Source organism: Centrocercus urophasianus, unplaced genomic scaffold (genome assembly GCF_019232065.1).
Source record: "Centrocercus urophasianus isolate 14NV4802_14NV808 unplaced genomic scaffold, USGS_Curo_1.0 seq_19, whole genome shotgun sequence".
NCBI classification, from domain to species: domain Eukaryota; kingdom Metazoa; phylum Chordata; class Aves; order Galliformes; family Phasianidae; genus Centrocercus; species Centrocercus urophasianus.
In genome coordinates, this window is record NW_024884744.1 from 18,990,942 (window position 1) to 19,014,818 (window position 23,877).

The following is a 23,877-nucleotide window of genomic DNA, read 5'->3' on the forward strand; positions in this document are numbered from 1 at the left end:
AAGTGTCTGTGCGTAACCGCTTTGCTTTGTGTTGCCCTTTCTGTTTGTTTCCCTCCCTCCTCACAAGAGCACTCCAGCCCCCACCGGCTCACCCACTGCTCAGTGCCAGCCGTGCTGGCAGGCTCACTCCTGGACATGCTCTCTGGGCACGCTCTGGCGGCCGCCACCGCCGCCACTTCCCTCCTGCGGCGTGGCATGGAGGAGCCCGTCTGCCCACCGCCCCTGCCTGCCGCGGACCGCGCCATCAGGAAGGCGCAGAAGCCGGGTTGGTGCCCGCATGAGCCTGCAGCAGGGTCAGCAGCTGTCCCTTGGGGGGCCAAAGATAGCAGTGGGGATGGCATGGTGCTCCCGAGGTCACCTCCCCGGGGCTACATGAGTCCCTGCTGCTTTCGTCTGCTGAGACCCGAGTTGCTGTGGTTTTTGCTGAGTGCGGTGGTTTGCCGTGATGCCTGCCCACCTCCTGCTCCAGCACCAGGGGTCCCATGTCAGCCAGCAATCCGGCTGTCCCTGAGCTGCTCCACTGGTGCTGGAGCTGTGCTGTGTGGTTTGGGACCCGTTCCTGTCCCTTCTGGGTTTGGTCAGGTGTTCCAGGAAAAGCCCCATCTTGAACCCTCACTTCTCTGCTTTGGGAATGGGAGGAAGTGCCCATGAGGTGCTCAGGATGGGGCTGCATCCCTCTGGTAGTGCTGCGTGCTGCCTCCTGCCATATTGCCACCTGCCTAGTTGCCCTGCTTGTCCCCAAGCCCTGCCTGCTCTTTGTCCCCCTGCTTGCTCCCGTGTGCCCCCAACCTCAGCAGCAAACTCCCCCTTTCTGCCTCCGAGTTAAGTTGTGCTTCCCACCCCCTACAGTGCCCGCCACCAAGCTAAGCACCATGACTCGTCCCAGTGCTGGGCCCTGCCAGTGCAAGTACGACCTGATGGTCTTCTTCGAGATCTGCGAGCTGGAGGCCAATGGCGAGTAAGTCCTGGTTGGAGGAGAGAGGGAGGCAGCGTGGTGATTTGCACCTCTGGGGAAGCACGGTGGGTTTGGGCACATGAGCAGAGCTGTGTCCCAACACCGTCTTCTCTTCCAGCTACATCCCGGCTGTGGTGGATCACCGTGGAGGCATGCCGTGCCACGGGACCTTCCTCCTCCACCAGGTACTCCCTGCTCAGCACCCAACCCCCTGCTCCTGCCCCGCTGCCCAGGAGCTGTTAATCACCACCCTATCCTCTCTGCCCTTGGCGTTTTCAGGGCATCCAAAGGAGAATCACTGTCACCTTGGTGCATGAAACAGGCAGCCTGATCCGCTGGAAGGAAGTGCGGGAGCTGGTTGTGGGTAAGCAAAGCCAGACGAGGTTGCAAGGAGCTCCCCCAAATCTCCTCCACATCTCTAGAGGCTTCTGTGCTTTTTTTTCCCATCCCATTCAGTTTTCACTTACTATCATGCTTGCAATAGTACAGAGATGACTGCCCCGTTGGTGCCACCACAGTGCCAGCAGGACATGGGGGTGCACACCATACACATGGACCCTGGCAGGAGACCTGAGTGGGTTCCTGTGCTTTGTTTGCAGGTCGGATCCGGAACACCCCAGAAGCTGATGAGTCTCTTATTGACCCCAACATCCTGTCCCTGAACATCCTGTCCTCGGGCTACATCCACCCCTCACAGGACGACCGGTGCGTGCCAATGCTTCTCTTGCATTGCAGTGCTGGGGGAGACAGGGAGCTGGTCCTGTTCAGTGGCAGTGACAGGACATTGTGCTCTACTTGTCACCAGCTCAGTCCCGTGTTGTAGCTAACTGGCTGGAAATGCCGCTTCATGCTCATGGCTGATCCCCATGCGTCCAGGGCCATGGGGGACACGAGGTCCCTCACACCTGTCCTGGGGCTGTTCCTGCTCTGCGGCTGTGATGTGGCCGCACCGAGTGGTTGGAGCGTGTGAGTGTGGGGCACTGTGACAGTGGGGACAAGAGTGTGACCGTTTGTTGGTGGCACAGGGAAGGAGTGATGGGGCTGATGCTGAGCTTTGAGTGGCATAGGAGCACACTGGATGGCAGTGGGACCGTCTTTCCCTTTGCTTTTCTTTTTCTCCTCCCCACTGTGGCTTGTCCCCAGGCTGGTGTGTCAGTGACAGCCCTGCCTGTGAGGTGCCAGCCTGCAGTGCTGCTGGAGCAGCTCCTTGCCACTCTGCATCCCACTGCCAGCAGGCAGGGAGCGCCTGGGCACGGACTGTGCGTGCAGGTGTCAGACATTGTCATACCCACTGGGACAGCAGTGAGGCCAGGCAGAAGGCTGATGGAATCAGTGGTGAGGAGGGTTCAGACTTACAGAGCTGTGGTGGTTCGTGCCGGATGGCTGAGGCTTATGGGAGCCACGTGGATGTTATACCCAGGCACACAGGCTTGTGGGACCGTGTTGATGTGCATCAGCAGCTGCTCTGGTCCAGGCTGCGGCCAGATCTGATCTCAGCAGCCCCAGCGTAGCCTGACGGAGAGGAACACGGCTCCCACTTTCCCCGTGCACTGGGGCCATGGGGTACCAACCACCCCCTGGGATGCCATGGCAGGAGCAGCAGGTGCTGGATGACACACTGGGGGGACAGAGATTGCTGGCTCCCAGCAGGACAACAAGGGGCCGCTGCAGCAACCCCACGCTTCCATCCTGCCATGTCCCGCATGCTTCGACCCCAGCCGCCTGCCGGGACAGGAGGCCAAGGATGGCAGCAGGCAGAGCGGTGTCTGCCCTCGCCCTCCTCCCAGGCTGCTTCCGCTCCCTGCTTTGCTATCGTCCGCCCCGCCGCCTCCATCGCCGACAGCAGCCCTGGCTCTGCCCTCCTCCCGTATCCTTTTGGACCTTCCATGGCAGCCGCCGGGACCCTGCTGCCCTCAGGCAGCCCTGGGGTGCAGTGCCCAAGGCCTTTCCTTGCTTCCCTCCCAAACCGCTGCTGCCGCTGCCCATCTGAGCCCACACTAACCATGTGATTGTTTTGTGTTTTCGCAGGCAGTTTCTTGATTCGGATATGCCTAGGTATTATTTGTTTCCATTGTTTTTTTTTTCCACCCCCTCCACTCTCTCCTCTCTCTCCCCGCATCTCAGCACTCTCAGTCCCGCTGCCGGCGGCACTTGGGTTTCCAGCCCCCTCTCCACATCCCCCTCCCCTCCCCGCATCCTGGGCACCTCTCTCTCACGCCGCACTTCCCTGCGGGTTTTGCTGTTTGTTTGGATCGTGCTCTCGCTCCTCCTCACTCTTGCTGGCCTGCGCTCTCATCGCCCCGTTTTTGTTTGCTTTTCGACTTTTCACACTGCTGCTCTCCCAGCTATCCGGCATCCAGCTCTGGACATGCGGTCCCGGCCCCCTGCCCCTGCCCCAGCCCTGTGTGGGGAAGGCACGGCATGGCAGGCTGTGTGGGGACGTGTGCTGGGTGTATGCACACCCTGCAGCCATGCGCAGCCCTCCTTCAGGTGTAGGTGTGATGTATACATGGCAAAGGTGGATGCAGCAGGGATGGGGTCTGCCAAGACCCAGTGGGGGCTCTGGATTCCCTGCAGCAGCTGGAGACTGATCCTGCTCAGGACAACCGAGGACATCTGTCTGTCTGTCTGTCTGGCAGCCATCCCGCACCAGTGGGGCACTTGGGGATCTCTTCATTGCCTTAATGCAGGCAACTTTCAGGCCCTAGGAGTGCAGAAACTGCTCTGAAATTGTTGGAGGGGTCCTGCAGTGAGGGTAGAGTTAAGGGAGGAAGGTGTGGGGCTGCAGAGAGCTTGCTGCAACATCCATAAAGCGATAAACCTTGGGATGCTCTCCCTGAGCAATCTTTCGCCCCTGATTTGGGGGCCAGGGGAATGTGAGCAGTGATGCAGAGCTTAGTGGCACAGAAGCAGCCACTGCAGAGCGAGGAACGGCCACCGTGCCTGCTGAGGAATTCTGTCTGGGCACAGCTCCATCCGCAGTGTGGGTGCTGAGATGGGCTCTGAGAGTTGTTGGGCTCCACTGGGCCCCCAGAGCAGCCCCAGGGCAGACCCTTGTGCCATCCTGCTCCTCCTGGCACCCCGGTTGGCTCCATCCTGGGCAGTGGTTGCCGCAAGGCATGCGATGGCCCCGTCCAGACGATGCTTTCTGACGTTTCGTTTTTCTGTGTGTGTACGTGTGTGTGTTTGTCCTGGGTTGCCTTCCACTTATAGCATTTCATTCGGAAATGACACTAGGTATTTTGCGTGCACATGCTCGGAATGGTCCCTCCCGCTTCTCTCTCTTTCTCCTTTGCCTTGTTCCTTCGCTTTTTGCTCTTCTTCCCCCTCTCCCTAACTCTCCTCTTCTCTTATATCCTCCCTTGGGAGCTCTCTCTTCTCAAGAGCCCTTTGTGTGAAAAGTGATCCTTTGCTTTGACTCTGTCTCACGTGGTTTTAATAGGCAACACCTCTGAGAGAGTGACTCGCTGCTCTCCAGCATGGTGCCCCAGGCAGGGGCAATGGCCATGCACCCATGGGTGCAGCCAAAGCCCCCTTTGCTGGGAGCCTGCCCCGCTCTTGGCCCCAATGCAGCTCAGTTCTGACTGCCTGCACATGGCCACGGCCAAGCTGTGGCTGCCTGGGGGTGCTCACAAAGGGACCAGGGTGGCCTTGGGTGCGTTGTGAGTGTGGGTGCCCTGGCAGTGGGGAGGTAATGCTGGGGTCCCCCACGTTCTCGACCCAGAGCTGCCTCCTGCTTCCCCCTTCTCATTACTGTACTGTCCAGACCCCAAAATGCAACCACTGCTCTGCTATGCGCCGTCCTTTATGGGGTCCCACCAGAGCTCACACCCCAGCTCCTGCCCAGACTCACCAGTGCACAGTGCGGAAATGGAAAGCACAGAATGAGGCAGCGGGCAGGAACAGAGGGCAGTGGCCAAGGGACAGGGGAGACTGTCCCATAGGCTCCAAATCCTGGGCCCTACCTCCTGGTGGGGACTTTGCTGGTGGGGTCTGTCCCTCCATGCTGAGCATCCTCTCTCCTTCCTACTCTGGCTGTCATCACCCGAATGGTGACAGCTGCTCCCAGAGTGCTGATGGGTGACAGGGTGCTGGCCTGGGTGTGCTGGAGGTGGCAGCTTGCCTTGAGCTCTGGGGACATGCTCCCTCCTCTGTCCTTTTGTCCCCCGTTCCCTGCCTTGCCTTGCACTCAGCTGAGCCTCCCGTGCTCCCAAACCCCTGCGCACAGTTCAAGGGCACCCGTCTCCCTCCCGCTGCACCCATTCTGCCTCGGCTTTGCCTTGAGCCTGCATCCCCCAGAGTGGCTGGCCCCAAATGTCCCATGCATGCCCATGTATCCCTGCAGGCCTGCTGCAGTGCTGCAGAGGGAGGGAGGAAGGGAGGTGTCTCCCCGCTGTCTGGCTGGCATTTCAGGGAGATTGTTTCACTGGCTCTGCTCTGTCTTGGCAGGACTTTTTACCAGTTTGAAACAGCGTGGGACAGCTCCATGCACAATTCACTGCTGCTCAACCGTGTCACCCCATACCGGGAGAAAATCTACATCACCCTCTCCGCCTACATCGAGGCAAGGACCCATCTCTGTGCCATTATAACACAAAGGGGAGTTCCCTCACCAATGTGGTTTTCCCGGTGGAGTGCAGCCCTCAGAGGTGTTCCTCTGGCAGCTCCCCACTTGCAAGCACAGCCCGGGAGGACGCTGGGATGCTGCCTTTGCCCATTAATGGGGAAAGGCAGGGGCTCTTCCAGCCCTTCCTGCCTTCTGTGGGCTGCACAGCACAGGGGTGCTGCCTGTATAGCTCATGCACCCCCTTGACACAATCCCTCTGCTCTCCTCTCTTCCCACCCTGCTGCAGATGGAGAACTGCACCCAGCCTGCCGTCATCACCAAAGATTTCTGCATGGTTTTCTATTCCCGAGATGCCAAGCTCCCTGCCTCCCGCTCCATCCGCAACCTCTTTGGCAGCGGCAGCCTGCGGGCTTCAGAGAGGTACCAGCTGGTTTTAGGAGGGAGGACAGGGGACAAGCAATGCTTCCAGCACCCAGTGCTGCCCTGGAATGTGGGGTAAAACCTCAGAGTCTGGGAACAGAATCAAGTGACTTACTTTGCTTACAGCAACCGTGTGACGGGTGTCTATGAGCTGAGCCTGTGCCGCGTGGCGGATGCTGGCAGTCCAGGTGGGTGCCCTGCACGTTCACTGTAGGGCTGTGGTGTGAGTGATTCTATGAGTGCCTGAGCCGTGCTCCTATCCTTTGAGCCATGTGTCTGTCCCCTGAGCCATGTGTTTGTCTCCAAAGGCATGCAGAGGCGGCGCCGGCGCGTATTGGACACCTCTGTAGCCTATGTGCGGGGAGAAGAGAACCTGGCTGGCTGGCGGCCCCGCAGCGACAGCCTCATCCTCGACCATCAGTGGGAGCTGGAGAAGCTCAGTCTCTTGCAAGAAGTAAGATGTTGGGTTGGGAAGAGCTTCTCGGGGCTGAAATTCCACACTTTGCAACAGAGGGTGCCAAAACACACCCAGGATTCTCAGCCCTCCTGGCTTTGTGCCGTGGGGCTCTGTTCCTGCTACACTGATGCTAGCCAGGTGCCTGCAGACTCAAAGCTAATAAGCAGCTGGGTTATTGGGGGTGGGAGGCCCCCCAAAATGCTTCCAAGCTGGGCAAGGGGGAAGCCTGGCGCTGAGCAGGGGTGCCCTCACCCAGGTGGAGAAAACCAGGCACTACCTGCTGCTGCGTGAGAAGCTGGAGACAACCCAGCGGCTGGGCCTGGAGACCCTGTCCCCGTGCTCCAGCGAGGACTCCGAGTCCCGAAGCACCTCCTGCGTCTCCTCCCCACTCTCGGCTGATGGGGCCCCAGAAGGACGGACCTCTCCTCCCGAAACCCCCAGTGAGAGGCAGAAGGAGCTGGCCGTGAAGGTACACCATCCTGGAGCCAGAAGAGGTTCCCAGAGGGGGGCGGGCATGGTGGTAGCGACGCGGTGGGAAAGGCGATGGGGGTGGAAGAAGGAACTTCCTACACCCTCATCCTCATCTGCCCGCAGTGCCTGCGCCTGCTCACGCACACCTTCAACCGCGAGTACAGCCACAGCCATGTCTGCATCAGCGCCAGCGAGAGCAAGGTACCGGGGCGGTGACAGAAACCTGGGGTCTGCAGGGCTGGTGATGGCTGGGAGGGATGCGTGGGGATTGGGGCTCACAGGGCAGGGGTGGGTCTGTGGGTGGCCCTGCTGCCACCCTCTGCTCGCCTGACTGCTCTCAGAGCACCCATATGCACGTTCCTCTCCCTGCCCCGGCCAGAGCTGTGCCCGGCTTCGGGCAGAGACTCCAGTCCACACCTCCGCTCCTCCACAGCTGTCTGAAATGTCTGTGACCCTGATGAGAGACCCGTCCATGTCAGCTCTCGGGGTCACCACCCTCACCCCCTCCTCAACCTGCCCGTCGCTGGTGGAAGGACGCTACAACACCATGGAAGTCAGGTATGAAGATGGCTGGGAGGTTGGGTTGAGTCCCCAGTGTTCACCGAGCAGGATGGAGGTACTGCTCAGGCATGGTCCCACCTGATGGTTGCTCTTCATCCTCCTCCAACGCTATCCTTTCTCCTCCTCCTAGAACCCCACAGGTCTCCTCCAGGGTGGAGAGTCCTGACCTGGAGCCTGTGGTGGAAGGAGAGCAGAAGAAGTCCCCGTCCCGCCGGCCTGAGGATGAGAAGGAGCCTCAGCGGCAGCTGGTGCCTGACATTCAGGAGATCCGAGTCAGGTAGGAGCCACCAGAGAGGCCAGGAGGGAACTCCCTAAAGGGACGGAGGGGGCAACCAGTGGCTTGGGGGAGAAAGGTGACAGTGCTCTACTGCAGCCACCTCCTTGCAGCCCATGTCCCAGCCTGATCCAGCCTTCTCTGTCTTTCTCCAGCCCCATCGTCTCCAAAAAGGGCTACCTGCACTTCCTGGAGCCCCACACCAATGGGTGGGTGAAACGTTTTGTGGTGGTTAGGCGCCCATACGTCTACATCTACAACTCAGACAAGGACTCAGTGGAGAGGGCCATACTCAACCTCTCCAAAGCCCAAGTGGAGTACAGTGAGGACCAGCAGGCCATGCTGAAGGTGGGTGCCAGCCTCACACAGGGAGCCTCAACACCCTGGGGCAAGGTGCTGACCCCACGCTCTCCCTAGCAGACCCCCAACACGTTTGCGGTGTGCACGGAGCACCGGGGCATCCTGCTGCAGGCAAGCAGTGACAAGGACATGCACGACTGGCTCTATGCCTTCAACCCCCTCCTGGCCGGGTCCATAAGGTACGGAGTGGGTGACAGAAGGAGTGTGCTTTGGTGAATGGGCTGTAGGAAGAGGTGGGGAGATCACCAGCGGCTGAGCGCTGTCACTGGGCTGCAAGCTGCTGTTCTTCTTTGCCAGACATGGGGAGTGCCTGCTGAGCCAGGCTGGGATGGAAAGGACTCTAAGCTGATGGAGTTTGGGACATGTTAATAACGATTTCAGCTCCGCCACTTTATAGCTGTAAGGAGTTACTCCTCCCCACTTAACCAAGGGCCATGTTGTGGCTGGTACAGGGACCGAGCTCAAAGCAGCACCCATATGCAGCAACTGAGCCTTTGCTCTTCTTCAGAACATGTCAAGAAGTTCTTGAGATCCTCTCAAATTGCAGAAGGGGAATAGGAACCAGTGCACAGAGATTTGTGAGCCCTGGCAAATGAGCACTGTTAACCCCATGCCCCTCTGGTTCCAGCTGGATTCAAGAACCAGCCTGCACACAAGATACCACAGATCTCCATTTCCCCATCTCTGACTTCTTTTGTGTCTTGGTTTCCAATTCAGGTCCAAGCTGTCCAGAAGGAGAACAGCCCAGATGAGAATCTAACCTGAAAACCACCCTCCACCTCATCCGTCTGCCAACAGGATCAAGATAGCAGATTCTGTCTCAAGAGTCCCCATGTTAACATCCGATCTCTCACACCATCTGCTGCCCCAGCTGCCTGCTCCATGGAAGGATCCGTCTCGATCTACACCTTCATGGGGGAAACTCATTTCTGTTCGTAGCTGCAAACGCCCGGTCCCACCTGGGCAGGATCTCTCGTGTGCATGTGATCTTCTGCCCCTCCCCCCATGGGTGGCCTTCATGTCACACAACCTGTAACGCTCCTGAAAGGTTCCTTTCGGAGAGGAGGGAGCAAGGAGGGTAGATCCGGTTAAAAGCTGGTCTTTGATCTACAGAGGTAGCAGTGTCGTAAAGCTCAGAGATGAGAAATCAGGAGGAATTGCTTCCACGCGAAGGGAAAGTGGTAGTTTAGGTACAGGGATTTCCTAATTTATTGTTTCTACAAAAGATGGCAGGGCAAAATCAGGTGTCAGTAGTTTAAGATTATATTTATAAAGTATTTATTTCTATTTACATCACAAAAACCCATACACTGGGTCCCGCCCCCGAACAATGCCTCCCCTGAGCCGGGGAGAGGCTTGGCAGCGGGCTGGTGCCAAGGCCACCGCAGCCCCTCTCTCAGAGACACCTTTCTGGGAGAAGGGACCAAACACGGCGACTGCAGTGCGCTCGCCCTCTCTCCCCATCCTTCCCTCAACCTTCTGCTTTGCCCCCCAGCGCTTAAACTACTTTTCCCAGAAGCGGTGACCAGACCGGGCACCACGTCTTCCCAAGCGAGGCAATTCCTCCCTGCCCCATCTACCTCTGGTGGGGGACGCATGCTGTTTTAGGCAGCCAGGGCACCCACATGCACATGGACGAGCCAACCGCCCGAGCCCCGCGGGATGGTTGTGCCTCACTGAGAACAAGTGTATTTGGGCTCCTTCTTCTGTCCGGTGCCCGAAATGCAGCCTACGTTGGCTGTCCCCATGCTGCCCCCAGGGCCTCCTACCAGACAGCTGCGGAGGTCAGCATTGCCATGGCGGGGAGCATGGAGGCTGGGCAGGCTGTTCCCAAAGCTGGCTGATGAAGCTCCCCAGGAGCTGGGATTCGGAGCAGCCATCCCAGCCCCACAGCTCCTCTCCCCCAAAGGCTTTGCTGTCCCCTCCTGCAGGAAGAACAGGGCTGAGGCAGGTGATTGGGCAGTGCAGAGACCAGCGTCAGGGTGGGGATGGTGGGGAGCAGAGAGGCCGGGGCTTCTTACTTTCATAGCTGATGTTTTCGTACCCCTCACCCCCGTTCCAGAAGTGCAATCCCACCTTCCTCCCCTCGCCTCCATAGATTACTCAGTCTATGGCTGCAGCACAGCCGTGCTGGCGGGGCTCCCCACAGCCTCCTCCTCCCCAACAAACCCCACACCCATCGCTCACGTCCCTCCTCTCGTCTGTTCGTTGGTCGTTTTGCCGAGCGTGGGTGCTTCACTTCAGGGCTTCCCGAGGGTGGCCCATGCAGCTCCGGGCAGGAAGGCGGGCGCCTTCCCCCGCACATCCCCAGGCCCTGCTGGGCTTCGCTTCGCTGTCACGCATTCACAGCCAACCTTAATTTGCACAGCACGGCCACATCTCGGCCCCACCACCGCACGTCCCCGCGCTGTCCCCTGTGTTGTCGGTGCGGTGCTGGGCAGAGGCCGTCCCTCCACACCGTTTGCTCCTTTGTAAACCCGCGGGGACGCAGAGGACGGGGGTGGCCGGGCGCATCGCTCCTCGTTCGGCTGTTTCCCTCGTTGGTAGGATCCCAGTTTGGCCCAACTCCTGCCTGGGGGCGAGAGGCTCCTGCGGGCTGAGGCAGCTCCCGGCAGAGGCCTTCCGACAGGGCCGGGCCCGGTGTCTGCCAGCAACCAGACACCGCTCTGGCGGCCATGCAGGGCTGCGGGCCCGGCTCCGAGGCGTGCCTGAGGCCAGCCAACCTGCAGAGCACGCCGTGGGACCGGGCTCGAGGCCCGCAGCTCGAGGCCCGTTTCAGCCCCGCAGCCTCTCGACCCCACGCGGGACCGCAGCCGTTCCCGCCCCGTTCCCGTGCCCCCTCCTCCCCGTGTTGGAGCTTCGGGCCCCGGCCGCCTGCCCGCGCGCCAGGCTTGTTCGGTTCTGAAATAAATGTGGCATTGACGCAGCCGCCTCGAGCCGTGCTTTGCTGGGGGCGCGGGGAGCACCGGGCCAGTGGGGCGGTGGGGGCGGTGGGTTCCCTCGCGGCGCCGCCAGAGGGCGCTTCCTCATTCTTCCCCCCCCCCCCCCCCAAAAGCCGGGCACGCGGCTGGCGCCCTGCCGCCCCGTTGGCCAGAGGGGTATTGATTGGCAGCGCAGTTCCGCTTAGCGATTGGTGAATGCACCTACGCGTCACCGCCCCACGGCGGCGCGTCGACAAGCGCCGGAGCACTTCCGCCGCCACCACGCCGCTCTCTCGCCGGCTTCCGGCCTTCCCGCGGTCTCCCATTGGCCGTCACGCGGCGACGCCCCGCCCCGCGAGCCTGATTGGCAGGGGCGGGGCGCGGCGGCGGGGCGGGCGGCGTCGGGCCGGGCGCGGTGGATGGACCTGTTCGGGGACCTGCCCGAGCCCGGCGGCTCGGCCCAGGGTGAGGGGGTGGGGGGAGCCCGGCAGGGGGCTGCACGGCCGCTCCGGGCTGCGGGTGGCCGGCGGGGCCTTTTCTGGAGGCGGGAGGCCGGAGCGTTCGGCGGCGCGGCCTGGAGGCCGCCTCGTCGCGGGGCTGTGAGGGGTGGCTCTGGGGGTGCGGCCGCCGCCCCTCCGCGCCGGGGCCGCCGCTCGTGCCGAGCCTCTCCGGTGTCTTGCAGGGAAGGAGGCCCAGGGGCAGCTTCGGCTCTTCGACGACCTCCCTCCGGCCGGCAGCGCCGACACAGGTAAGGCCTCGCCGTGCCCCGCTTCGTTCCGCGTCGGCGCGCCTCCGGGCTGCAGAGACCTCCGAGCGGAGGTTGAAATGCGGCCGCCTTTGGTTGTGCAACTCGTGCCCGTTCTGAGGGGCGTGCAGAGCTTTGTTCCCCTGCAACGACGAAGGTGCTCGCTTTTTGCCTTTCTGTTGTGCTCCAGGAAAAGGAAGCTCTTTGCTCTTCGATGATCTCCCTCCGGCCGGCAGCAGCGATGCAGGTAAGCGGCTCTGTTGGCTCTGCTGGCCCGGCCTTTCCAGCCTCTTCAGAACCGATCTGTTGGTAGGCAGGGCTCTGCATGCAGCCGGATGGTTGCCAGCTCCAGGATGGTTGAGGCTGTATTCTATGGGAATGGGAAAAGGTTCTGATGCCACGGCAGCTGTTTTTAATTGACAGCTTTAGTTTGTGACCTGTGTTCTGAAGTCCATAATGAATACACTGTGCTTCTTCAGAGTAACAATGTATGCTTCTTCGCATTCATTAACAGATGTTAATGAAAACCAAGCAAGACTCTGGTCTGGAATGTTAACTGTCTGAACATTCAACTGCAATAAAGGCCAGGAGCTAGGAAATGGTTTGTGGCCTGGGAAGAATCAGATGCCCTCTAGCCGTACCTGGCTGTACTGTGGCTGAGGAAGGGCTGTATGATTCAAGGTGACCACATCTGTGCGTGCTAGGTTAGATAGTGATGTGAGCTACCTGTCACTTAATGCTGCGTGAGCATGAGAGTGCTTCAGTGCAGGAGGACTTACTGCGGAAGTCCTGCAAATAAAACCAAGCTGGGAGTCTTCAGCTGCCTGCTTTTATTCTCTTTCAGCCTCCAGCACTCCTGAGCAGGTCTCAGCAGGGAGCCATGCAAAAGGGGAGAAGAGGAAGTCCCTGGAGGAGGAAGAGAAGAATGGCAGGGAAGAACTTGTGGAAAAGAAAGTTTGTAAAGGTTTTCAGACAGTTTGAAAACAAATGTACTCAATTTATACTTTTGACATTTTGCTGAGGAAGTCCAGACTAAAGCTGAGCCTTGGTTCTTCAGTCTGCTGGCATTTGCAACCTCTTGTGGGGAGCAGACTGTGGTGGAAGGAGCCCCTCAAACTCTCTGGCCCTCTGCCTCCCTTACATGGGCCTCCTTACCAGTCTGCTGAAGTGGCAGGAGCTGGGCAGTGTGAGTGCCTTGGCATCTGCAGAGTAAGGGGTTGTGCTGCCAGCAGGGGAACTGGGTGTGAAGCCTCTGGAAGGCTTGACCTACACCAGTTTCTTTTGCCAGATCCACAAATCTCTCTTGAGTGGCTGCTGAGAAAGCCAGAGAGAGAGAGAGAGAGGCTTATTTGTGTTGACATGTAATACAGTTGACTTCAGTGCAAGTTCCCACGTGTTATGTTCAGCTTTGGGAAACCAGATGTGTTCAGAGAAAAGGAAGTTACATATTCTGGAAACAGCGGAGTTGGCTTTCCTGCTCTCACCCATTCTTCAAAGCTACACTTTGTGTAATCTTCTGTTTCAGTTGTGCCATTCGTTCTCACCTCACCATCTGATAAGGGCCCTCTCTGATGCCCAGCAGTACTGCTTGTGTACAGCTGTCCCCCAAAACAGTGCAGGCTGCTTTTGTAGCTGCTGACCTCGTGTTACAAAACACACTGCGCTCAGCAGAAGGTGCCAGATAGGCTGTTGCAAAGCATGGGCCATAACTTTGCTGTGTGTTTGTCAAAGCTGAAAAGTGACCATCGATGTGAGCTGAGGCAGCGAGGGAGTTTGACTGGCTGTGTGTCTGTTTGTCTCCTTTAGGGTCAGTGGGCATTCTTGGATTGAAGGGCTACGTGGCAGAGAGGAAAGGTGAAAGAGAAGACATGCAGGATGCACACGTCATCTTGAATGATATCACTGAGGAGTGCCAGCCTCTGCCCTCCCAAGTGTAAGTGAGCCCTGACTGCCAAAGCCAGGGGATAAAGCTGTGGATGGCAGCCAGGTGTGGAGGTGAAGAAGCTCCAGCTTGCCTCACCAAAGCCTGTGGTGTGTGGTGGTTTTTGCTTTAAGCAGCTGCTGCTCTTGCTTACAGGCTGCTTTGTGATGTGTGTTTAGGGCTTGTAATTGGGAAATGTGGAGCTAACCATTAGCCCTGTTCCTGAGCATATCACAGAACTAGATTATATATAAATACCTTCCAGTGGTAGTGCAGTTAGTCACTGACCTCACAAGAACTGTGAGGGCCTGATAACTCTGGATATTGAGTTTCTGTTACCCTCACTGAAGCAGGGATGTTTCGAGACACTGATTTTAATTAAAAGCAATCAGTTTTCGCCTTGGGATTATTGCAGAGTGTGAAATCCTTATCTGTGGCAACAAGAGAGTGCTTGAAGAGGAGAGAACAAATGTTAGAACTCTGTCACCTGAAAAGCTTGATTATCTTGGGAAATAAAATATAAACGTGCATATATATTTATGTTTAAAGGAGTGCTCTCAAGTGTTGTCCTGATGCTGTGTTGAGCTCCTGAACTCGTGTTCTAAGAGCTTTGCTTGATGAAGGATCCAAGCTTCCTGTCTATAGCGCAGTTGCAGCAAACTTCAGCCGTGCAAAGAACTGTAGGGTTGCTCAGACTGGTGTTTGTATAGTGCTGTAGGGTTGCAGCACCTGACAGGTGAAGTGTTTAGCTGCTTTTATGCCCAGTTGTAGCCTATAAACTACATTATACTTATCATGTTCTGCAGAGAGGGCAGTTACAAGGAAGTATTGCTTGTAAACCATGAAAATCCTTGACTGCCTGAGCTTTGGAACTTGTTACCTCTGCTTGTGCCTCAGAGTGCAGCATTTCTAAGGCTGGCTGAGGTGGGGCAGGGTGTTATGGAACAAATGTATCCAGTCCTGCCTTCTAGCCAACAGCCCTTCTTGTTCCCTCCCAGCACGCGTGTCTCATACTTTGCTGTTTTTGATGGCCACGGCGGAGTCCGAGCCTCGAAGTTTGCAGCACAGAATCTGCACCTCAACCTGATCAAGAAATTTCCAAAAGGTGAGAGAGAGGAGTGTGAGGGCTGTGGGACAAACAGCCACCTTTTGTGCTGTGAAGCTGTGGCTGCTGCTTAAGGGGATGCATTTGTTGGTGTGCAGTTGTGCAGTTTCCGTTCCTTATTCCAAATGGGCTTGTGTGCACAGAGACCATGCTGCCTCTTGGGGAAGGGAGTTGGAAGCCTTTTTTGGAATGAAAGTGCAAGCAGCCAGTATTGAACCAGTAACCAAGCCTGAGATGTTCTGTTGCCAAGCTTGGCAGTGCTGCTTTGTGAGAAAAGGAAAAGTAAAAAATATCCTCACTGCAGGGGAGGGGGTTTGTCATAACTTCTGTACACATGTTATCAGGCAGACTGTAGTGGTGTGAGCCTGGGATGTTCCTCAGCTGTTGTGTGCAGGATCTGCCCAATGTGCTGCCATCTGTTCTGTGTGATGGGCTGGATATGTCTTAGCAGGAGCTTAGTTGCTGTTTTCCCTGGCAGGTGAGGTGGTCAGTGTGGAGAAAACCGTGAAGAGATGCCTTTTGGACACCTTCAAACATACAGATGAAGAGTTTTTAAAGCAGGCATCCAGTCAGTAAGTGTAAATGCTTCCTGTGAGGAAGCCTTGAGCCGTGTCTTGGTGAGACAGCAAGTACAGCTGTGTGCCAGGCTGTGCCTGCCTGCTTGAGCTCAGTCACAGCATGTTCTAGTCTTACCCTGCAGCTAGCAGCCTGCCAGGACCCTTTGGGCTAAAATACCTGCTAATGGCAAAGAAAGGAGCCAAAACATCACCAAGAATCCACTCTGCACCTACCAGAGCATCCTGCTTGCCTTCTCTTTGAAGACTTAACGTGTTGCTGAAGTGATGCATCCCATACTGTGTGAGCTAGGAGCTCTTGCTGGGTTGTTGTTTTTCTTTTCCAGCTCTAATTTTTAAAACAAAACTGATAAACACAGGTACTTTGTGGGCAAAATGCCAGCCTGTCTCCCTGCTGGGTTGTGAGTGTAAACGCCCTTGTCTTGTTCTGCCTCTGCTAGGCTGACACACCAGCTGTGGTTTGTGAGTAAGTAGGGTACAAATTGGTAAGAAAATGATTGTATTTCAAACACAGGCCTTTACACTTCTTGTCTGCTTCTTAATGACACTTGTGGCACAGCTGGAGAGACTGCTGCATCTGAGATGCCCTGCCAATTTTAAGTAAATTAAAAATTGGCTGTTTCTTAAGGGACAATAGGAAGAAGTTTCCTGGAGTCTGTTACAACAGCATCACCCCTAAAGCAGTCTGTTTGGTCAGAAACGTGACAGAGCTACTGCAAAGAATTCCTGTGTAGCAGCAGCTGTGTTGGTGACATTTCATGGTGATGCACATTTTCAGCAGCACCTTCAAAATCAGGAAAAAATGACCAAAATCAGTCTCTCAAACCTAACTTCAGTAAAGAATGGTGTTCAAGCTGGGCTTCATTGTGGGAAAGATTCATGTGGCAGCTGTAACCTAAGAACCACTTCTCAGCTTACCTAGAGCTCCAGGGATACAGTCTTAACTACAGCAAGTGAAATAGCAGGGGTGTGACCAAGTAATTGGTGTTACTGCTGAGGTGAAGGTGGGACTGAAGTGGGCAGGAAGAGCATGGTGAGAAAAAGAAGGGAAGGAAAGGCAAAAGGGTGGTAACTCAGTTGCAGCCCTGGCGATTCTGGTGTTTGGTTTTGGCTTTTTCCTTGGCTGCCTGCAGGTGTAATTTACTGCGGGCTCGCTGGCTGCTCAGTGTCACTGTGTGAGTCCCCAGGCACAGTCAGCAGCTTCTCAACAGTTTTCCTCCTTGGTAATCTCTCTGTTGTTTCCTCAGAAAGCCTGCATGGAAGGATGGCTCCACAGCTACGTGTGTCCTGGCTGTTGACAATATTCTCTACATCGCCAACCTCGGTGACAGCCGGGTAAGCAGAACAGAGATGCCCACTGTTGGCATCTTGGTTCCTCTGCAAGCTTGCTAGCTCTGCAGAGTGCATTCTGTTGCCTGTATTATTTGCAGGCAAGTGCTGTGGGGAAATACTGCATTCTTTCTGTACTCTATGCCAGAGATCACAGTTACCTTTCAACATTTAAGCTAGCTTTTCTTTTTATATACATAGAAAGCCTTGAGTGCAAACTTAAAGCTCTCTCAAGAAGTTCTTGCTAGAGTTTTGGTGTTTACTCACGAGGTTCTTTTGTCAGCACAGGCTATTCTGTGTCGTTACAATGAAGAGAGCCAGAAGCATGCAGCCTTAAGCCTCAGCAAGGAGCACAACCCCACCCAGTATGAGGAGCGTATGCGGATACAGAAGGCGGGGGGAAATGTCAGGTTAGTCCTGAAGGTGAAAAGTGAGCAAACCTAAATGCTGGCTCAACTTTGGATGTAGAGTTTCTGGAGCTTTGCACGCCTGCTAGTGAGAGCCTAGAGGTAATTTCACTGCCTATGAGTGATCCTTCAGATATCTGAGGAGTCAGTGTCCTTGTTCCATTGGCTGATGGGTGCTGGTTTCCCAGGACTTAAAATGGTGACAGTGTTGTGCTGCAAAGATAGGAACTTATCCGTGCCTGAAAGCCTGACAGCATAGCATCAGCATAGACATGCTTAAAATTGAGCTGCAGAATTTGACTTGGCTGTTAAGCTGCTCTTGCTGCATGCTGTGGCACTGAGCAGAGTTCACTTGCTACTTGCAGCACCAGCTCTCCCTCCTGGCTCCTCTCTGGCACGAGGGAGAGTATTTGAGAGGGCACAGTGTCTGTCCTCATGGCTGTGCTTCTTGTTCCTCTAAGTGCTAGCAGCTGAACCAGTGTGTGGGGCAAATTGTCCTGCATGGCAGAGCACAGGAGGGGCTGCCGGTTGCTGTTCTGGTCTTCTATTGAAACACTGTGCTAGATACTGTTCTTACACAAGCCTGTAAATTCGGTCCTCTGCCTCCAGGAGTTGTGGCATAACTCTTGCTTCCCTGGCTTGCTAGGCTAAGCAGGACTTGATTTAGAGTGGAGAGAGAGAAAACAGCCTTGAATTCTCCTGACTTCATTTTTTCCTTCCCCACTCCATTTGTGTGAAAGAGTGGGAAACGTGCAGAATAGGATAGAGGCTTGCAAGGCAAGGTTTAAACTTACTGGGGAAGTGAGTTTGGTTTTGTGCGAGGCAGCGGAATGGCCAGTGGAGAAGAGCAAGAGGTGTGTGCACAGAGGAGACTGGGCATTTTTTCCCCTTGCGCAGGGATGGAAGAGTGCTGGGAGTGCTGGAGGTTTCCCGCTCCATTGGGGACGGCCAGTACAAGCGCTGTGGTGTGATCTCTGTGCCAGATATCAAACGCTGCCAGCTCACACACAATGACAGGTAAGTCGTGCCCACTCACCAGGAGGCTGCTGTGTCCTGGCTCTCTGCTCAGCAGCAATGCCAAGCTGCTGCCAGAGCTGAGGCACTTGAGGCTAATCACCCAGAATCAAAGGATGCTCTTGCAGCTGATGTCCCTCTGCTCCTGTTCCTTGCCAGTGCAGTGGGGCAATGCTGCTGCCTCACTGCCAAGACACTGAAAGCTCCTCTTGGACCAGCCTCACTGTGGTGATAACGCACACAGGCCTCATCCTGCCCTTGTGCTCTAAGCTCGTGCACCTGTCTTCAAGCAGGTGGTTAAGGCTTGAATCCTTGGATCCCTGTGCTGCCCAGGCGGTGTTCCTAGAAGCTGTGGTGCCCAAATACACCATTGCATTCAGCTCTGATTTTTGAACATTTGAGATAATTTTCCAGCAAATGATTGATGATGATAAATTCCATTCAGGTCGGTACAGCCCTGAATGCTGTCAGAGGCAAGTGGGTGACCCCGCGCTCCTGCTTCTGGTGGGATTAAAATTCCATAGCAGGCAATCTACTGAAATATTTTAGGGGATATTCTGAGCATCGGGATCTGAAACTGCCTTCAAAGATGTGCATTGCTGTGGTGCAGGGGCTGTAGTTTTCTGTTTGGTGACTGTCTCTGGGGCTCCTGGTTAATGCAAACTCCTGTGCAGGAGAGGGAGTGCGCAGCAAACTGATTCCTTCTCCCCATTGGGGGCTGAGAGATAGATAGCTCTCCTCCCCTGGGGTTTTGCATCACTTGTGTTTACACCAGGAGCACAGCATTGTAAAGGGCTGCACTTAAGATACTAAGCTGTGTTGCTCTATTTCCTTGTACTTGGCTTCTTAGCAGGGCAGATGTGAACGAAAGGATATGGGAGCTGCTCCTAGAGAAATGGTGCAGCTTCCCAGCAAGGCATGGGGACAGATTATATGGTCTTGCTTAACTGTGTGTGTCAGTCAGCCTCCCAGGATGTCCTGATGTAGGTCTGACATGGCTCATCTAACTGCTAGCTTGTACTCTGAACTGCCTCAGCCCCCTGAGTGGTTGAGGCTGAGAAGCCTCCTGGTGCTTCTGGGGGGTGGGGGGTGTTCAGATGAGCTTTTTTGCACTGTGTCTTTGGATTGAAACATGGATACTCATTCAAATAAAAAAAAAAAGGTGCAGAGGGATTTGGCTTTAGCTGGGGACTCAAAGCTTCATTCTCATAACCTGTCTAACTTCCAGATTCATCCTGATAGCGTGTGACGGCCTCTTTAAAGTCTTTACGCCAGAAGAAGCTGTGAACTTCATTGTGTCCTGCCTGGAGGTAAGGAGAAGTCATCTTGGGGGCTGGGTTTCTGATGCATTCATTTGTCAGTGCAGGAGCTGTGAAATCACATGTGACTTGCTCCCTCCAGACTAATTAGCTGAACAATGAGCAGGTGGTGCAGAAATGTACTTCTGCCAGAGGCTCCTGTCTGTTGATGCTTGTCCTTATTTAGTTTGCTTCCCTGTGCTCAGAAATAACCACGTGCCTGCACGGCTGTGCTTTGCTGGGAGCGAGCTGTGTTGTCTTTCTCCCATCCCAATAGGATAAGAACATCCAGAAAAGAGAAGGGAAGCAGGAAGCAGACGCTAGATACGAAGCTGCCTGTAACAGACTGGCCAACAAGGCGGTGCAGCGAGGGTCGGCGGACAACGTGACGGTCATGGTGGTTCGGATAGAGCACTGAGAGATGAGGAGCAGCAGCGAGGCCCCCATCTGATGCAAAGATGGGACGAGTCGGTGTGGGTCTGTGCGTGGTGGGGGGAGGGCCCTGCTGCGTGCTCCTCAGTGTAAATAAAGGTTTTTTTCTAATAGTTCTAGTTCACTTGGCTAGCAGTGTTTTCTAAGCAGTTACTACAGTGGATCAGCTTGTTGGGGGAGTTTTGTGTCCTGTTAACCCTCACCCCCTTGAATGTCCTGACAAACCAAATAAATCCATTTGGTAGAGGTGCTGGTGAGAGCAGGCATCTTTGTGCACAAACTGCCACCTGTTCAAATGCTGCAGCTTCGCTGTTTGTTTCCTCAAGCTCTATATGATGCCTAGGAAGAGCTCCAAGCACCAGGCGCTCAGTGGGAGCTCCTGGTTGGGCTCTGTGTTTGCTACCTGCTGGTGGGGGGAAGGAAATCCTTTGGGTCTGGAGTGTGAAGTGCTCTAAATGACCCTGGGAGAGCAGCAGGGGTCGTGCTCCCATGCAGGGTGTACCTCACCAGCCCTATATGTGGCCCTGAGCAACACAGGGATCCCCCACCCCGACACACAGGCGGGCCACAGAGCTACTGGTTGCGTACATTTAATGAGTCAAACATCAGAATAGCACTCTGGAACAACTTGATTAAACAATACCAGCATCCCAAGAGCAGAGTGCTGGAGGCTGCATTGGCCTCTAAGAAAGGGGGGGCTTCATGCTCAACCCGACCTGGGGCTGTGGGCATCAGAGCTAGGAAAGGGCTGACAAAGTGCCAGCTGTGTCACCATTGTGGGATCATGTCCTTGGGGTGCTTGGTCGTGTGCATGCTGTGTTGCTGTGCAAGAGGAAGCTGAAATGGAGCAGCTTCAGCACTGGGGAGGTTTGCCCTGCTTGCTGTGGCACTCTAGCTCCCAGAGCCACAGGGAAAGGGGGCTGGTTGGAGGGAAGCAAGTTTGAAATACCCCGAAAGCTTTGGGCTTTCAGAGGGTAAAAAAAGCTTTTTTTTTTTAAGGTGTTGGTGAGGTGTTGGTGGCTGTGGTAGGGTTAGGGGGATGGGGTGGCAGTGGGAGGTGAGGTGAGAGAGGGAACCCAAGCAGCTTCCTGTCTGGCTGGGGTTGATCCTGCCAGCACCTGGAACGCCGCCGTCAGCTCTGCTACCGCCCCTGGTCCCCTGGGAAAGCCTCAGTCCACTTGGAGGTATCCATGAAGATGGAGGAGGAGCTGTGGAAGAGCCAGAGGCAGGGCAGCGAGCCCTCCCGCACCCAGCGGTCCTTGGCGCAGTCGTACACCTCCATCTCCACCCGGTAATCCCCATCCATGCCCTTCCAGTGGCCGCCGGTGACGAAGAGCCGATCTCCCAGCGGCACCATCCCGCCGTTCTCATGCAGCGTGTGCAGGAGCTGCACCTGCACCAGGGGAAGGGCGAGTGTTGGGGTCCCGCTGCCCACCTGAGCTTTAGCTGCATCCGTGCTTTGGGCTCACACAGTGCGCTGTGGGGATGGGGTGCTGGGGGAACGTGCAGGGGTTTCATGCTGGTGGCGTGGGAAAGCGAGGGTGATCTCTGCTTAAAGCCATAACTCCGTGCAGATGCTGTGCTCCTGGAGCATGCATTACCTTCTGCCAGATGTTGGCCTCTGGGTCGTAGACGTGGACCTTCTTGGTGTTGTCCCCGATGAGGTAGATGAGGCCGTGCAGGGTGGCGCAGCGCGGGGCCGACAGGTACTTGGGGATGAATGGGGACGTGATCACGCTCCATGCATCTGCAAGGGGCAGCCGTCAGTGGGCGGGCAGGGAGCTGCCCTGGGTATTCAGGGGGGGTTAAAAGGAGATAGATCGGCACCCACGCTGCCCACCAAAGGCAGTGCTGCAGCCCAGGGGTTTGCTGTAGAGCGCCACTGGGGCTGGCAATGGGGTTTGGTGGGTGCTCACCTCGCACAGGGTTGTAGCACTGCAGGGTGAGCGCGTTGTACTTGACGGCACAGGAGCCCACCAGGTACAGCTTGCCCAGGCAGCCGGCGGCGGCGAAGTTGCTGACATATTTGAGGGCCGGGCTGATGGCTGCCCAGCTCTGGTTGTAGGGGTCGTAGCGCTCCACCTCCACCACCTCCACCGTCGTCCCTGCAGGGCAGTAGCACGCTGCAGCCCTCTGTGCCGTGCCACAACCATCCACCTGTTCCCCGGCATCCCCTTACCCCCGAGGACGTAGATCTCGCCGTTGAGGACGGCGCTGGTGTGGTTGGTCCGCGCTCGCAGCATGGAGGTGATGGCTGTCCAGACACCATCCTTGGGGCAGAAACGCCAGGCCTGCGTTGTTGACCACGTGTCATTCCGGGACCCCCGGGAACCACCTACAGGAACAGGTCAGGACCCAAAGTCAGCTTCTGCTCAGATAGGGGTCCCCAGTCCCTGGGACGATGCTGACCCCCTGCCCAGCACCTACCAGTGACATAGACGTCATTGTTCAGTGCCACCAGAGAAAAGCCCCACTTGTTGTAGTCAGGGAAGTCGGGCAGAGCCATCCACCGCCCTGCAAGGCAGCAGAGCCACGCTGTCACCCTGTGTGTGGGCTGGGGACTTCCCACCTGCACCATCAGAGGTGGGGACAGCAGCTCAGGGTGACACCTTTCCGCCAGCCCTATTTCATTCTTCCTTCACCCCGTGTCCCCACGGTGCCAGATGTTTTGGGAGCTGCTTTTCTCCATCTCATCCCATGTGGGAAGAGCTGGGGGATGATGACCACACCGCAGTGGGCACTTACGCGTTTTGGGGTTGTAAAAGGCGAAGTTCCTGGGGGTGGCCGGCGTTTCCAGCCCCCCCTCCTCGTCCTCGCTCTCCTCCAGCACGCGCCCACCCACCACCACCAGCACCTCCTCCAGTTTCTGTGGTGGGGCTGCCTTTGGCGGCGTGGGGACAGTGCCGGTGGCACCGAGCATGGCACGGGAGCGGGCCACCAAGGCCTGGCTGGCGGCTGAGTCACGGACGAGGGGTTCGGCGGCGAGCAGGTTCTGCAGGTAGTGGTCAGGCAGCGAGACCAGGCGGGCCAGCTCCAGCAGCTCAGGCAGGAACTGGGCCCTCTGCCCCGGGTCGTAGCGCACCCAGCGCAGCACGGCTTCGGCCACGCTCTGCTCTTCCTGCACCTGCAGCTGCTCGTTGGAGAGGTAGACGGCCAACCTCTCCTTGGAGAGCTGGAGGAACTCCTCCTGCTGAGAAACAGCCTCAAAGTTCTCCTGCAAGAAGGACCAGGCCTTGGAGGACACCTCGGGGCAGCCGTGGCTCTCGCCAAACTCACAGATCCCCAGGCAGTTGGTGGCGTCCATCTGCTGCCGCAGGTAGCGGCTGCACACCTGCTGGATGGTGGGGAAGTGCAGCTGGCTGGAGGTGCGCATCAGCCCCTCCACGTTGCCCTGGTTGATGGTCACCTTCCCCGTGTAGGCGAAGTCCAGCAGCGTCTCCAGCGCGCCGGGGTCCACCTCCTTCAGCTCCACACGCGCCGCGATGCTCTCGGCGAAGTCCCCAGAGAACATGGCGTGGAAGTAGTGGCTGCAGAGCGCCAGCACGCCGCGGTGGCAGGGGAACTCCCGTCCGCCCACCAGCAGCGTCACGTCCGACAGCTTGGGGTGGGCGCGCAGCCGCTGCAGCCCCTCCAGCACGCCCTGCGCGTGCGACGGCAGGCAGAAGTCAAAGTCGTCCACGTTGCGCACCATGGTGCCGGGCTTGGTGGCTGGGGCGGCCGCAGGTCCCCGCTGTGGGAAGGAGCTGAGCGTGGCGAGGCTGTCCCTGCTGGGAGGTGGTAATGATGGGCTCTTCCTTGCATCGCCCGTGTGATGTACGGCACCAGCTGGGGCTGAGGAAGGGATTTCAGGATCCCCGCCGCCCCCCTGCCCTCACCGCCCGGCGGCTGCGCCTTCCCCACCCTGAGCCGTAGGGCTGAGCTGCCCTCCTGGAGCTGCTACATATTTCTGAGGGGGGGTTGCAGTGATCCAGGAGGTGGCTTTAGGACTGGGATCACATTCAGCCCCCGAAGCTTGGATCGTTCACCCTGACACACCGAGGTGGTGCACATGGAGATGCCCCCCCC

At 56.9% G+C, this 23,877-nt stretch overlaps 3 protein-coding genes across 6 annotated transcripts in view; 2 read left to right on the forward strand and 1 right to left on the reverse strand.

Moving 5' to 3' along the window:
* Nucleotides 1–10,621, forward strand: part of KIF1A (kinesin family member 1A) — a 34,631-nt gene extending 24,010 nt beyond the window's left edge. For 2 of the 4 annotated variants that reach the window (XM_042820700.1, XM_042820701.1), the window contains exons 34-49: nucleotides 850–958; nucleotides 1,074–1,140; nucleotides 1,235–1,319; nucleotides 1,555–1,660; nucleotides 2,984–3,010; nucleotides 5,405–5,519; nucleotides 5,809–5,942; nucleotides 6,069–6,130; nucleotides 6,251–6,396; nucleotides 6,656–6,868; nucleotides 6,994–7,071; nucleotides 7,304–7,428; nucleotides 7,562–7,708; nucleotides 7,861–8,053; nucleotides 8,126–8,244; nucleotides 8,783–10,621. In XM_042820700.1, the coding sequence (XP_042676634.1) occupies nucleotides 850–958; nucleotides 1,074–1,140; nucleotides 1,235–1,319; nucleotides 1,555–1,660; nucleotides 2,984–3,010; nucleotides 5,405–5,519; nucleotides 5,809–5,942; nucleotides 6,069–6,130; nucleotides 6,251–6,396; nucleotides 6,656–6,868; nucleotides 6,994–7,071; nucleotides 7,304–7,428; nucleotides 7,562–7,708; nucleotides 7,861–8,053; nucleotides 8,126–8,244; nucleotides 8,783–8,825 (1,769 nt within the window). In that variant the 3' untranslated portion in view covers nucleotides 8,826–10,621. The remainder of the gene's footprint in view (nucleotides 1–849; nucleotides 959–1,073; nucleotides 1,141–1,234; nucleotides 1,320–1,554; nucleotides 1,661–2,983; nucleotides 3,011–5,404; nucleotides 5,520–5,808; nucleotides 5,943–6,068; nucleotides 6,131–6,250; nucleotides 6,397–6,655; nucleotides 6,869–6,993; nucleotides 7,072–7,303; nucleotides 7,429–7,561; nucleotides 7,709–7,860; nucleotides 8,054–8,125; nucleotides 8,245–8,782) is intronic. The other 2 variants (XM_042820702.1, XM_042820703.1) reach the window with 1 other exon arrangement.
* A 770-nt stretch (nucleotides 10,622–11,391) lies between these two features.
* On the forward strand, nucleotides 11,392–19,925 carry LOC122161557 (ILK associated serine/threonine phosphatase). The gene is made up of 12 exons (XM_042821067.1): nucleotides 11,392–11,451; nucleotides 11,669–11,734; nucleotides 11,922–11,978; nucleotides 12,576–12,695; nucleotides 13,538–13,664; nucleotides 14,651–14,757; nucleotides 15,236–15,329; nucleotides 16,580–16,667; nucleotides 16,950–17,071; nucleotides 17,966–18,085; nucleotides 19,311–19,392; nucleotides 19,658–19,925. Exons 1-12 carry the CDS (start codon nucleotides 11,406–11,408, stop codon nucleotides 19,796–19,798), a joined length of 1,170 nt encoding a protein of 389 aa, XP_042677001.1. The 5' UTR covers nucleotides 11,392–11,405; the 3' UTR covers nucleotides 19,799–19,925.
* A 509-nt stretch (nucleotides 19,926–20,434) lies between these two features.
* KLHL30 (kelch like family member 30) lies at nucleotides 20,435–23,503 on the reverse strand. The gene is made up of 7 exons (XM_042821002.1): nucleotides 22,726–23,503; nucleotides 22,558–22,689; nucleotides 22,240–22,326; nucleotides 21,992–22,147; nucleotides 21,729–21,917; nucleotides 21,414–21,559; nucleotides 20,435–21,205 (listed from the first exon to the last, which is right to left on the reverse strand). The coding sequence occupies exons 1-7, from the start codon at nucleotides 23,501–23,503 to the stop codon at nucleotides 20,954–20,956; spliced, it is 1,740 nt and encodes a 579-aa protein (XP_042676936.1). The 3' UTR covers nucleotides 20,435–20,953.
* Between the last annotated feature and the right edge of the window lie 374 nt (nucleotides 23,504–23,877).

Bases quoted from the DNA above. Each gene is read 5' to 3' on its own strand.
- LOC122161557 (XM_042821067.1), top strand. From the start codon at position 11,406: ATGGACCTGTTCGGGGACCTGCCCGAGCCCGGCGGCTCGGCCCAGG. The intron at 12,696-13,537 runs GTTTTCAGACAG...TGTCTCCTTTAG, and splicing joins GGAAAAGAAAGTTTGTAAAG to GGTCAGTGGGCATTCTTGGA. The intron at 19,393-19,657 runs GTAAGGAGAAGT...CCATCCCAATAG, and splicing joins TCATTGTGTCCTGCCTGGAG to GATAAGAACATCCAGAAAAG.
- KLHL30 (XM_042821002.1), bottom strand. From the start codon at position 23,503: ATGGTGCGCAACGTGGACGACTTTGACTTCTGCCTGCCGTCGCACGCG. The intron at 22,690-22,725 runs GTGCCACCGGCA...CGCCAAAGGCAG, and splicing joins CCGCTCCCGTGCCATGCTCG to CCCCACCACAGAAACTGGAG. The intron at 22,327-22,557 runs GTAAGTGCCCAC...GCTGCCTTGCAG, and splicing joins CTTTTACAACCCCAAAACGC to GGCGGTGGATGGCTCTGCCC.